Source organism: Anopheles nili, chromosome 3 (genome assembly GCF_943737925.1).
Source record: "Anopheles nili chromosome 3, idAnoNiliSN_F5_01, whole genome shotgun sequence".
NCBI lineage: Eukaryota > Metazoa > Arthropoda > Insecta > Diptera > Culicidae > Anopheles > Anopheles nili.
In genome coordinates, this window is record NC_071292.1 from 8,253,526 (window position 1) to 8,266,957 (window position 13,432).

Consider the following 13,432-nt stretch of genomic DNA (forward strand, 5'->3'; position numbering starts at 1 on the left):
TCATCATTTATTCCACCTTCGTATGCATCCGCGACGTTGCGCCAGGATGGGGTTGCTTGACTGTTCCATCTCTTTCTCGCATATTTCTCTTCCACCGGAAGGAACGGGAATACGGAACGTCAAACCGGAACTGGATTTTAATTTCAATAGCACTGGCGAACCCACGAGGAGCGCAAGGAATCGACACCGTCATTTTCATCGTCCATCGACAATATTGCATCCATACCTGGCAGAGGTAGCTCGAACGCACTCGACGTTCTGTTTGTCTTGCTGAAGGGTGCTTTTTGCGGTCATACTTTTCGTTTCGTGCCCTACTTTCTTTGAGCTTTTCCGCGTCGGTGCAGCTGGCAGAGGAAGCTGACGCTAACGCGAAAGGTGAATGTTGACGATTGTTCAGGTGCACGATTGTCTGGAGTGCGCAGAGAGAGAGAGAGAAAGAGAGCAAAAAAGAACCCCTCACACTGGCAGGAACCAAAATTGAAATTGAAACTGGTCTGCTCAGCAAAAAACGGCCCCAACGCTGCAAACCCCGAAGTGCTAATAATGGGATCTATTTCATTTGCCAGCTTCATGACGGTACTGTCCCGCATTCGATAAGAGTGACCAATTCAGCCATTTTAAATCCACACACACACACCGTCCGCAATTCATCTCCACATCGATGATCGCAATAAAAGCGCGCTCGCGTGTCCAATTCGCAAGCAAACATCATCAATCAAGGCACAAAAGTGCAGCATGCCCGGAAGAGAGAAAGAAACGTCCGCTTTATTTTATTACCATTTTTCAGTGAGGAGCGCCTGTGGAAAGAGGACGAAACTCGCGCGAAAAGAGTTGCACCCGAGCCGTTTTGTTGCCACACGGGGTTGGTTTTATTTACCCCTCTGATGGATCACGTTTTGGGGGTGTACGTGTGTGTGTGTGTGCGTTGCTCAAGGGTGGCGCTTTTCCTCTTACGAATCCACGCGAATGCTAAATGCTAAAGTGTTCCGCTCGGCAAACGGAACATGATGGATGCGATGCATTACTTAACCAAAGGAAAAAGGGAGAACAAAACAAAAAAGACACAACCCCCAGCCTCAGTATGATAAATAGCGACGGATGGGCGTTAATCGACGGAATCGTGGTCGATTGGAAAGGGCCACCGAAACCGCGTTGTTTCATACCCAAAAACCAATCCTCTAAATGTATTCCCAAAAAGAGCAAATCAGCACACCCAACACACCCAGTGGGGGCGAAATTTGGAAGATGCACGTCAGAAAAGAAATTATACAACCGGGCAGGGCTGTATCCTTCCCGCGAGGCGCACGTTCGGGATGAGATGAGTTATGACCATCTCCAACTCAATTTAAGCTTTATTGTATTTTTGGGGGGGTTTCGGGATAATCTATGCCGATGGTCGTAAATTTTAATTGGTATCGGCAGCTCGGGGAAAGAAACTTTCGCCTTCGAGGCCACTCGGGATAAAGCGGGGCCGTAAATTGGGAATCCAACCGGAATCCATCTTGGGTCCATCTTCTTTACTGCTTCCAGCTGTTCGGAATCGATGCTTATCTTTTGGAACTCTTCTCTTCTTCCACAGCTCGTCTCGGCCAATCCAAACCAGCGCAACTGGCGAGGGATCCTGATTGCCCTGCTCGTTATCATCGTCGTGCTGGCTCTGATCGTGACGTCAGTGGTAAGTAGGATCCAGATTTCCAGCTCTCTCTATCTCTTGCTCTTGCTCTCTCATTAGCCAATGAGCCACGGGTCTTCGGCCACTTGGCCAATGGTGGCCCGCAAGGTGACGTCCGGTTCGATGAGCTTGTCAATCAGTTCCATGGTGGATGGATTTGGACGCAGGTCAGACGGATAGCAGTACTGCTTGCGCTCCTGCCGACCGATCGTTGCACGCACATTGCCCTCGTCAAACGGCATCGTACCAGTTGCCATGATGAACAGGACACACCCTAGTGACCACATGTCGTGGCCCTTTGGATCGTACGCGATACCCTTCAGGACCTCTGGCGCAGTATAAGCGACTGAACCGCAGAACGTCACGCTAAGCGCACTGGCACCACCATTTGGAGCGCTGCACTGCTTCGCGAAGCTAAAATCGGTCAGCTTGAGGTAGGACGGACTGGCGAGCAAAATGTTCTCGCATTTGATGTCCCGATGGCAGAAGCCCTGCTCGTGCATATATTGCACCGCGTGCACCAACTGCCGGAAGAACAGTCGTGACCGGCGCTCGGATACGCGCTTACGAACCTGCACGTACTGCAGCAGGTCCCCATACCGGCAGTAGTCCATCAGGACACACACAAACGGACCGTACTCCTGGATCGACATCACGGTGACAATGTGCGGATGGCTCAGGGCAAGCATTGCGACCGTTTCTCGTGGCAGCAATCGTTCGTAGTCCTTCGAAGTTCGACGCCGGTCGATGAGCTTGCAGGCAAGCGTCTGTCCAAGGCCAGGCTCTAGCCTAGCTGGGCGGTAGAACACTTGGTAGACCTTCGAGTACGAGCCGGATCCGATGCACCGGCCGACGATGTAGCCCTTCGCGTTGAGATTGCTTTTGACGCGAGATCTGCTCCAAACGGACGCTCCCGGGGGTTTGTCATCGCCCGGCCCGGAGGTCCCAATTTGTGGTTGGCACTCGGAATTTTGGTTCATTTCGATGAAATTTTGCGCTCGAAAACTGTTCGCACCAGCGAAAAACGGGAAAACGGGCAGTGTGTGCTTGTAGCTACACACGCGGGCTGGCTGAGTTGTTCGTGTGAACTGATGTGCCATCCGGTAGTCTGCTCTGATCGGTATTCCATGTGCCGTTACTATGGGAACGGTTGCTCAGAAGTCAAACCATCAGGAAGAATGCTAGTTTGGTTTTACTGAATAGTTCATCATTTAAGTAAAAAGAAAGTCTTCCGATCGCTGAAAAACGCTTAAAGCATCAACCCGTTAGCAGTTAAAGCTGAATGGAAGACTCTTTACTTGACATTTCAATCCCTCGTACATAGTGACAACAGTTAGGGATGAATGAGGATGCGGATAAATGCATCGGTAAATGTTAGACACTCGTCCAACAGCTCGAACTTTGTGCTGGTAGAAGGAGCGTACTTCAGCACATCCAAAGCTAGGAACCGCACAAGCACAACCTGAAGTGTTGCGGGTTGCAAATGGAGAAAATTCATTCTACATAATAGATAGCAGGACGAATGCAAGGAAAGGTTAAGTGGATTCGCTGTTGCAGCCACGACTAGAGCAATAAAGCGCAGAAGCTATTCCCTATGCTACAGCTGTTTCCGCACCAGTTCTTTGACCTTGGCAGACGGCGATAAATCCTTGCTAGATCACGACCAGAAGGAAAAACCGCATTAAAGTTGGGGGTTTGTTTTTTTGTATCCCCCAAAATGGTCTATGATACGCTGAACCACGATCAGGTGGCAAAAAAATACATCGCAAACTAAGTTGTGGCTTTCTTGGCGCATCTTTTGTACGATACCGCTCCCTAGGGACTCTGACGGGACGGATCGTAAATTCTGAGCAAGGACTACCCAATGACGTTCAAGGGCGCCCTGAAGAAGTCACCGACCGCTTGAACTTTCGAGCTTCAAGAGAGGGTGTCACAATTCTACCGAATCGAACGATGGGGACTTCAAACGGAAGGGATCACTTTTTCACAAAACGCTCTCCATTAATCACGTTTTTAATGGAGAACCTCACAAATGCTCGGTGATTCGGTGTGTGATCGAACATACCAAATCCATCCACATTCGAGCGGGCGAGTTGTCAACCGCTCACTTTTCGTGTAAATGTTCCATGTGAAATCCAATTTACCTTCTTCTTTCAACGGGGCCATCCCTTTGTTTCGCCATCTTTCGCAGCTGTAAGTGCCTTCGAAACCCCTTTTTTTGTGGTACATGCGTCCGTCGCGCAAATGCAATTCCCTGGACGACCTTGAAACCGATACCCAGCCCAGGCCCTAGAACCCTTGCCAATTCGCGTCCCGTGACGATTGGATCCGTCACCAAATTCAATATAGCAAATAATTTAATTTGCCAACGTCGCCTCGGTATGACGCTGCCCAGAGACAGGGTTTTTTTCCCGTCCTCCGGAACCGATAGGCGAGAAACCGAACGTGGGCTTTTTTGTTTTGTTTTGCGGTCCGGTCTGGGAAAGAAAAGTCGAAAGTTGCCGCCACCTAAAACGAGCTTATTGCCCAATTTCTGCACAATTCATTCTCCCGTGCACGGTGTGGTTAATTTCCTTACACCCTCCGGGTGGTTCGGCGGTACACGAACCAGAGTTTGTCCCTTTTTCGTGGGCAGGAGTTCCCGTGCGCATCACATCGTGCTTCCGAGAACCCCTCCGAAACCGTCGAACCTTGCGAGGGGACGTCAAGTTGACAAGTTACTTTCGACCTTCGCTTCTTCGAGGTGAAAACTCCGGTGAAGTTGTTGAGTGAAAAGTAGGGTAGATGGGGTCGTGATCCCTTTAGCTTCACAGTGTGGGGGATGACCGAATACGAAACGTTACAGCACGCCACATGACCACCGGTTTAAAGCCAATTTGCTAGAGAGTTGCGTTCACGCCAATGGCGGTATTTGTTTTCGAACCGGAATGCCTCTCAAAGTTGAGGGAAATTTGAGAAGGTTCATACTGAGCAGATATGGTGGGTTTTTTATTTGTTTCGTCAGGAAAATGCCCAACAGCGGACGGACGAAATAGAAATAAACGCGCTAAAACAACGGACAAGAATGTCGACCATGAAAATTATGACGAACAAATATTTTGCGAGCGTTTTCCCGCGGGTTTGTTGACGGTACTCCGTCTTCGAGACATAAAAAGCATTAAACCTTCAACAAAAACCCCGAGACTCAGACGACGGAACCTCACCCAACCGGAGCAGATGTTGGCGTTGGTCGTTCGTATCTTAACCAACCGATCGCCTAAAACTCAATCTGCCCGCGCGAGATGCGAACCCTTTTCGCGGAATTGCGTCCTGGGTGCGGCTGCACGTCAACAATAACTAAATCTCAAACGCTGCCAACGAAAAGGGCTTCGTAAATAATTGAGCATGATGTTCGCACGCCGTTTATCAACTTCCTAGTTCCGTTGCCCTTCCGTGAAGCGGAGCTTGTCGGTTCTCATATTACCGAGGTTGGGAGGGACGGATAGCCCTTGAACGTAATTCACGCAACTGTTATTATTACGGACCCAGCGATGAGGCCCAACAGGGCGTTTGTTTTGAAACGCGAGATGTATCGTTTATGTCGACCCATTTTGAGTTAGTCTTGTGAAGCATCATGCGCTCTCGGGAGCATTTTTTTCCCACTTTTCGGTTGCGAAGAAACGCTCCCAACAGACGCTTCAGTTTGTACTGACACATTTCCGGAAAATTCTAATTACCGCAAACCGGCACCCTCGAAATGGTCGGAGCTAAAAACGAAGAGCAATTGAATGTTTGCGTCTCGAGCGACGCCAAAACGCCATGGCACTAGGAGATCGGTCATCCAGGCACGTTCCGGTGCCCAGTTGGCAGTTGGAAAATTATATTTAATTGCTTTCGGCGCTTCCAGCGGTAACGGTGCCGGTATCTGAACCGGTTCTTCCCGAGGCAATTGTGCCCCTGAGCTGGCAGCTAGAGTGCACCATGCCGTGCTGACTTACAGTGTCGGTGCAATATAGCAAACAGTTCCAAGCATGGAGCTATGGAATCGCAGAATTTATTAATCATTGCGGCCAGGCTAACCAAGATCCCTTCCATTACTGCTAATAAAGGTAATTTATTTTCTCTGGAATTAAACGCAAAATGAACACCGAAACCAACGCTGCTAATGGTTGTTATTCAAGCATTAAAAGGCTTGATACTGAGCGAACAATGCACAGAACGATAAACAAGTGTGCATTATTTCGAAACTTATCTGTATGATATAAATCATTCGTTTAATGGGTGCCTCAATTGCCACTTTGGGAGTGGCACAAGCTTGCCAAAACCTCACAACGCTATTGCTTGAAGTACTGCACTCGGAACGTGAAGTTAGGCAAAATTGAGAGCAGCTTTCTGCTGTCTGCCCTACGTGCGAGGGCATCGGGAAACATGCTAGCAAAATATCGTCGAAAATCCGTTCCCCACTATAGGTAACATCTGCTCCTGACGGACGCTCCTGGGACACGCAAGCAAAACGAGGAAAAGCTACGCCACCTTCCCGATGGTACTTCAGCACTTCGCTGGCGAGCACTTCTCTGGCGCAATCATTTGCATTTCTTCGCCAGTGCTCGAGGCCGGTTCCGATTAAAATGCAGCTGATATTTGTTGGAAATGTCCTGGTGCTACCTGACGTGTCCGGTTCCCGACCCGACCTGGATTTCGAAAGCTTTTTCAATTATACTCGAAACCCGGTGCATGCATCTGGCGGCCCTGCCCTGCCAACGTGCTCGCATTAGTATTCGTGTTGCAGCAACGCAATTATAATGTTTTAATTACTTTCCGGAAGCGCAAATGAAAATATATATAAATTTAAAATGGTTTACACCACGTTGGTGCATCAGGAAGATTACGAAATGAGACAGATGCTATGCTGTTCCACGAATACTTCAAGGTAGAGTAATTTGAAATCTATTCCTACGCCAAAATGCTAGCAAAGAAGCGAGGAAATTCCAAGGAAATGAGTCTTTCTGAGAAATGAAGTGCGTTCAATGAAGTCGATTGCACGGGGACTCTAATATTGGTTCTGTTCAGTTGAAAACATCACCATCGACGACCTCAAACGGAACCGGGACTGGCTTTCTTTCGCACAAAAAACTAGCAACACAATTGCTGCAAAGCAAACATACAGTCCACAAAGCGCATTCTGAATGCACCACAAATCAACAACAACGAGCCTTTTCATTTCCTCCCGGTATTGCACCACAGTGGAAAAGATCCCACCATGCTTCAGGTTGACTCAAAAAACAGTTGTTGCGAGGAACGTTGTTCAAATTTGTGTCAACATCGTATCAAAGGAACCGCTGCAAAGTCGTTCCGTTGCTAGGCCCTCGTGGTTGAGTTGTTCGAAACGCAGCAGCAAACGATAACAAAGGAACCCGTTGGCTGCATCGTCGGAATCGATAAAATCGAAAAAGACAACTTCCTCTGCGACCGCTTTTCCATGCAGACACTGTTATCAAATTATGCACCGAATTTTGCCTGAGTTCTTAGCCGAATTTATCGACAGCTGTGAATCTTCTAAAAGTGCCCTTTTTTTCTATTTGCTCGATTTCTTATCTCCTCGAGGGGAACTAATCCACTTCAAAAAATGGAGCGGATCGAAGTTTTGAAATCGATTGGCATTCTTCCCAAGCTCACACCAACGCACAACGATAACCATCACTACCTTTTTCGATGAACTCCATCGCAAGAAACCCCTGATCCCACTGTCCCCATGTATGGCGCATCCTTTGCAAAGCTCCCTAAGGCTCCTCTCCTAAATGAGCTGCCCTATCAAAGCTACTTAGCCACTCGCTCGTATGCAAACTGGTGGAGGCTTCGTTCGCTGATGTCTAACAGCCAGGATTGATGCCAGGATGTCACCCAGGGCGTGCGTGCATGTGTGCCTCTATTACGACATCAAACCCTTGACCTCGAGAGCCCATTTGGGTGTGTGCACGTGTGGGTGTGTTTGACCGGTTTGATTGCTCAATAACTTTACCCGTCCCGCTTTTTCCCGCCCACCACCACCAGGTGCTGCTGACGCCCCCGGACGAGGGTCCTCGTGTGAAGGGCCAACGGATACGACTGCAGGACATCATCGATGGCGAGTACGCACCGAAGAAGCTCAACGGCAGCTGGATCGGGCGTAAGTTCCACCAAAACGGGAACGTTGGGGAGGGCAATTTCTACGATCGCTTCATAATCTGCTTAACGTTTCTTGCTTCTTCTTGCCGTGACCGTGTGACGCTGCTCGGACCGGGTGACATCTTGCCGCACCGGGTGACTTGGGAACCTGCCAGCCGACGAATTCCTGTACCAAAACCACTGGGGGGAAATAAGTTTACTCAGCATGAATAATCTCTCCGAACGGGTTCTCATGTCCAACACGACGCTGGTAAGTGAGGTTGACAGTCACAGGGATTCCTGTGATCTGCCGCGCTCCATCAATGTCTGCTCGATATCTTCAGCTTTTCCAGGCGGGATTTAAATAATTTACTCGTTCGTGAGAGAGCGAGTTTTATTTTACATTTCCCTGAAATGCATGCATCTTGTGGTTGGTGCTTAATATGCATGATGGTTTTCCTCGTAAAAACGCGTCCCAACCAAGTGCGTGTTGCTCAATAATGCAACGAATTTAAAATTAATATTTAATCTAAAACTCAATCTCACCATTTCACCGAACTTGCCGTGGTCCTTACCACAATAAGAACCCAAAGACGCATCCCCAGAGAGGCGAAAAAAAAACAAAAAACCTAATCGGCAAAAACATCCCACGAAGCCAGCTCGCAAGCCACATCAACGCCCCTAATCTTATCATCCCAAAATCTGATTTGCAGCCGCTAGATGGGAAATTTTGCCATTCTTCTCCGGTGTGGCGCGTGAAACCCGCGAAGACATTTTTCCTGACACGGGTACGCACACCAACACCGGAGCTCAGCCGGGCGTTTCGAGGGCTCTGCCAAGCGCAGGGTAATTAATCGTGGCTCTTGAAGGTCCAAAACAACGTCCACCAGAGGGAGCCAGGTGCGAGCAGGCTTCCATCCTTTGCAGGCGCTCATCTCCACCCAAAACGCGTCTCCTAGTTCCACTGAATTAATTACATCACTTTAAAAAAGGACAAATTTGGACGAGCACCTTTAAAAGTGAGCCGGAACACAACCAGAATAAGCTCCAGTCTGGGCCCAGAGACGTTGTTTTCGAGACCTCAGTTCCCAGCAGGGGATAAAGCCGCACCCTGTTTTATCGGGCTCGGGATCGGGACCACCAGTCTCCACAGGCAGGCCTTATTATTCCAATTACTCATCGACGCCCTCGGAGCGGTTGTTTGTGCCGTGAAACGCCCACCCACCCAACGAGACCCCCTGCTTCAGTCGGATCGTTCGAAATCTCAATCCAATTTCCCAAAGTGCAACCGCTCAACCCATTCGGTGTCGGGTGTGGGTGAAAAACTTGCGCCTCGAGAAGGGGAACCCAACCCGTACACGCCGGAACGCTAACTTGACGCATAATAAAGATCGCTAGCGAAATATTTAGCACGGTGTTAAAAGTTGTTTTCCCCTGTCTGGGTGAACTCCCCTCGAGGGACATCGTGGAAGGTGCGGTGTTGCGTGTCCTGGCACGTGCCCACGACGCCGTGAGTGTGCCGGTGGGAAGTTTATGTTTTATGCGCGAACTTGCCAACCCGCTTGGGGTTTTTTGGGCGCGAAACAGCGACCTGCCAGCTTTCTCGCGGTTAGCAAACGGGTAGCCGCTGGCACAGACGGGTGGTCGTCGGAAATCACTATCATCGCCCTCCACTACACACCGGCGCGCCATGATCTATGGTGAAGTACATTTGCCCCAAAAACTTTCCCAATTACTCGCACCGAGGTCTCTCGCTCTCTCTCTTTTTCTCTCTCTGGTAAACCCCCAGGTTATCCTCGACGACGGTCGCTCTCAACTCTGGGCGAAGGATTGGACCCCGAATCCTCACGATGTTGGTGGAGAAAAAAATAGCCACCTCCAAGCGCATGAAAATATATTGTTCCTATCGCTTTCAGCCGACGCACGGATGGAAGCTCCTACGGCTAGGATTAACCACGATCTGCGATAGCGCTGAACCACCCCCAAAAGAAGCTGACAGCTGTTCACGCGGTAGTCTTTCGTCTGGCCAGTTGCCGGTCGGAAGGGCAAGAAACCGCATGAGAAGAAGTTTTGCTGGCTAAAAAAAAGCATAAATTATGCTTTCCGTAAGGACCAACTTGCCGGGAAGCGCGTTGCGTTGCATCAAGCAACAAAATTACATCCGTCTCGGTTTAAGTTTATCAGAACAAAGTGTTTGCTCGCGTTTAAGCTGCAGACGGGTGCTTAATTCATGAGAAGAAACATTTAAAAACTGATTAGAATTATCTCCACAAATTCGCTCGTCCCGGAAATCAATTTTGAAATCCTGTCAACGCGTCATAATCTCGAAAATCCCTGCCGTTACAGCCGAGCAGGTTCGGTTTGAGCTGTCAATCCGTTTATCGCGGAATCCCCCTAGCGCTAACCGCAACAGTTTAAGGGATTTGTCATCTCATCAAAGCAACCGGTGAAAATGGGATTCAGTGAATTTGGCCGCCTTTGATCGACGGTCAAAGCGCAACACCTCCAGAGACCACAGAGCGAATGACGTATCGATGGAGCGCGCAACTGGTGCTGATGGCGACCGACCGGCCGGCTTACTTTGATTGCTTTCTTGTGACGTCCTTTTTTTCTTTTCTCGCACACCCTTTTTCACTAGAAAACGCTCGCTCCTGTCAAGTTCTCTATCTCGGCCGACCGGAGGTACCTGCTGTTGGCGCAGAACGTTCAGAAGCTGTTCCGCCACTCGTTCCTGGCGCAGTACACCGTCTACGACATCACGACGAGGTAAGGCACACGGGTACTTTGTCACACGATTTAGCACACACATTTAAGGCGATCGTGAGGACCATCGGGATTAGGGATGTTGAGGCCCCAAAGTATCACTGCTCGAATATGGCGGTCAATGGCAGTTCCGTCGACGCGTCCGGATGTTTATCCTGTGTCCGGAAAATGACTGCTTTCCTCTAAAACTTCCGTCCGTCAGAGCACCCAAGCCGGTAGTGGCGATAAAGCTCAACCAACAAACACACCCTTGCAAACGCACAGACGGACGCACAAGGCAACGATTGAAGAGTTTTAATGGGCACTCGGTTTTTCGGACGAGCGCTGGAAAAATTAACACCAACCGATCGAAAGGAAGCGAGCAAAAAAGCACACACTCACACAACTTGTGCTCGTCCCTGAACCGGAAAGCTCGCAATAGTCGGCCACCGGTGGCGGGCTTTTAATGGCCCATTAAACCGGAAGCCAAGCTGACAGCTGCCACTAGCCGAGAGAGAACCTTTCTACCGATCCGTCGCATCCGTCGTTTTTCATTCGCTTTCCCCTCCAAAGGGCATAAATTGTTCCGCGCCGCTGGATCAATTTGTGGGCTTTAAGTGACGTGACATCCACGGGTGGGTTTGTGTCCCTCTGATTGGCCGGTAATTCATTGATTTTTGTGTGCGCGTTCGTCCGTTCCCGTTCCCAGTCGGCGGGAGACTTTTTATTTAACGCTTCTCCACGTGGCCACGTGGCAAGCGCAGTTGATCCTTTGCTGTGGTGCAACACAATGTCGTCCCGTGTTTGATTCGTTTATTTTTGCACGGCTGGTGCTTTATTGCCACTGGCCGAAAACATATTGGCTGTGCCCTAGTCGTCTACGAAGCAAACCAGCTGCAATATTCAGATGGAACGTTGCGTGGATGTAACCTATTCCACTTAATGGAAATGGAAATTAGAAAGGGCGCAACAAAAAAAAACGGAACAAATCCCTCCCGGCGAGCGAACGCACTCAACGCACCCAGGTGAACGGGTGGCCTGTTTAATATTCACCGTCAAACTGCCTCGATCAACTCCCGGTGGGATCCTTCAGCCCAGCAGCACACAAAATCCGCAAGGACCTCGCCCATCTTCACACCCTTGCGACATCAAAGCCCACGACAATTAGAGCGCAATTACCAGTTTGCCAACCGCACCATTCGCGGTGCTACAGACGGCTCATGTTTAACACTCCTCGAACGAGTTCTCTCATTCCAGTGAAACAATTCAGCTGACCATCAATTCGCTGATTGACGACTGGCCGTACCTGCTGCACGCCGAGTTTACTCCCAAAGGCCAAGCCATCGTGCTGGTGTACGAGTACGACATCTACTACAAACCATCAGCCCGAGCCGCTCAAGCCTACCGGTTGACCAAGAACGCCATCCCCGGAATCGTGTACAATGGTGTACCCGACTGGCTGTACGAAGGTGAGTGTTTTGTGCGAAAGTTTCAATCGAACGTACCACCAGGTGCTTGAAAGGACCACGAGGATGGAGCAAAAAAAAAATATCACGTCAACACCACACTGAACGAGCTGTCCGACAAGCCTTCAACAGGTCCTTAACGTTCTCTTCGTTAATGTTAACAGCTCGCCTGAAATGCAATCCAATCCGACACTGCATTGCATCGCACCATTTTTTCGTAATGCCCATTCACTTCCCGATGCAATTATGCAATTTTTAATTAACTTACCATTTGTCTCTAACGCCTCTCTCGCTTTCGTCTTTTGCTCTATTGCTCTCTCTCTCTCTCTCATTGTCGTCCTGTAGAGGAAATCCTGCACACCAACAAAGCGATCTGGTTGTCCACGGACGGCCACCTGATGCTGTACACCACGTTCAACGATTCGCTCGTGCAGGAGCAACAGTTTGCCTGGTACGGTACGGCGAGTGGCGACATCAATCTCTACCCCCAGATACGCTCCCTGCGGTAAGTGTTGGCCAGCTACGGCCACAAGCACAACAAGGAACCCTTGGCAATAAAACGGGAGGCGGCAAGGATACGCCACACGAATGCCACCATTGCCGGAAGCTTTTTGCTTTTTCATTATTAATTGCATTTCGGAGGGCGTTGGGAATGGATTAGAAATTGTGTGTATGTCTGAAAAAGCGTTCCACACTCGCTTTCTCGCTCTCTATCTCTGGAAAGGACCCCCTACCGGGACGAGCGCCTAATCACCGACATTAGTAGTAAGGTCACGTGCTCGGTTTCTGGCTTCTGGATCTCGAATCAATCGCGTTGCCCATGGGAACGAGAGACACACGCATGAGAGGCCACAAACGATATCTAACTCGCCGGTGGTGCCTTTTCTCGTGAATCGGCTACTTAAATCATTTCTGACATTATCAACTCGTTCGAGATGTTGTTTGCCTCGAGCACGTGCCATGATTATCGGACTCGACGCGGCAAACATGCGAGTAGTGATTACCAGCTCGAGCAGATAAACGGTTGTCTATTAGTGATTGCTTTTGACGACGTGTGAGCGAAGAAACATTGCGCTAGGCAATGGGAGCTTTCAAAGCTCAGCCTTAAAGGGTCGCAACATTTAAACAGCTGACTGTCCGATGTCACATCCATCACGCAGAAAGAATGGGACCGGTATTTCATTACTATCTTTGTTCTTTACTGCAACGGCTCGGATATAGAACGGCTCGGATATGTCAGTGAAGGAATTTAATATGTTCCGTTCAACCTTTGCTGGCTTTTTGTCCAGTTTATTTTGCCCGCTCGCTAATCTCAAATCCGGCACAGTCACCCCGAAAGCTGGACATTCATTTCAAGCAATCATTGTGATGCTTTTGGAAATGAAAATTGAAAATTACTCCTGGCACAACAACTGGCACCTGGATATGG

The 13,432-nt window shown here is 49.4% G+C and overlaps 1 protein-coding gene across 1 annotated transcript in view; it reads left to right on the plus strand.

The window, feature by feature from the left end:
* LOC128723120 (venom dipeptidyl peptidase 4) overlaps positions 1–13,432 on the plus strand; it is a 58,880-nt gene that overhangs the window by 30,716 nt on the left and 14,732 nt on the right. The window contains exons 2-7 of the mRNA XM_053816828.1: positions 1,580–1,675; positions 7,703–7,817; positions 7,972–8,066; positions 10,434–10,561; positions 11,795–12,006; positions 12,349–12,508. Coding sequence (XP_053672803.1) covers positions 1,580–1,675; positions 7,703–7,817; positions 7,972–8,066; positions 10,434–10,561; positions 11,795–12,006; positions 12,349–12,508 — 806 coding nt within the window. The remainder of the gene's footprint in view (positions 1–1,579; positions 1,676–7,702; positions 7,818–7,971; positions 8,067–10,433; positions 10,562–11,794; positions 12,007–12,348; positions 12,509–13,432) is intronic.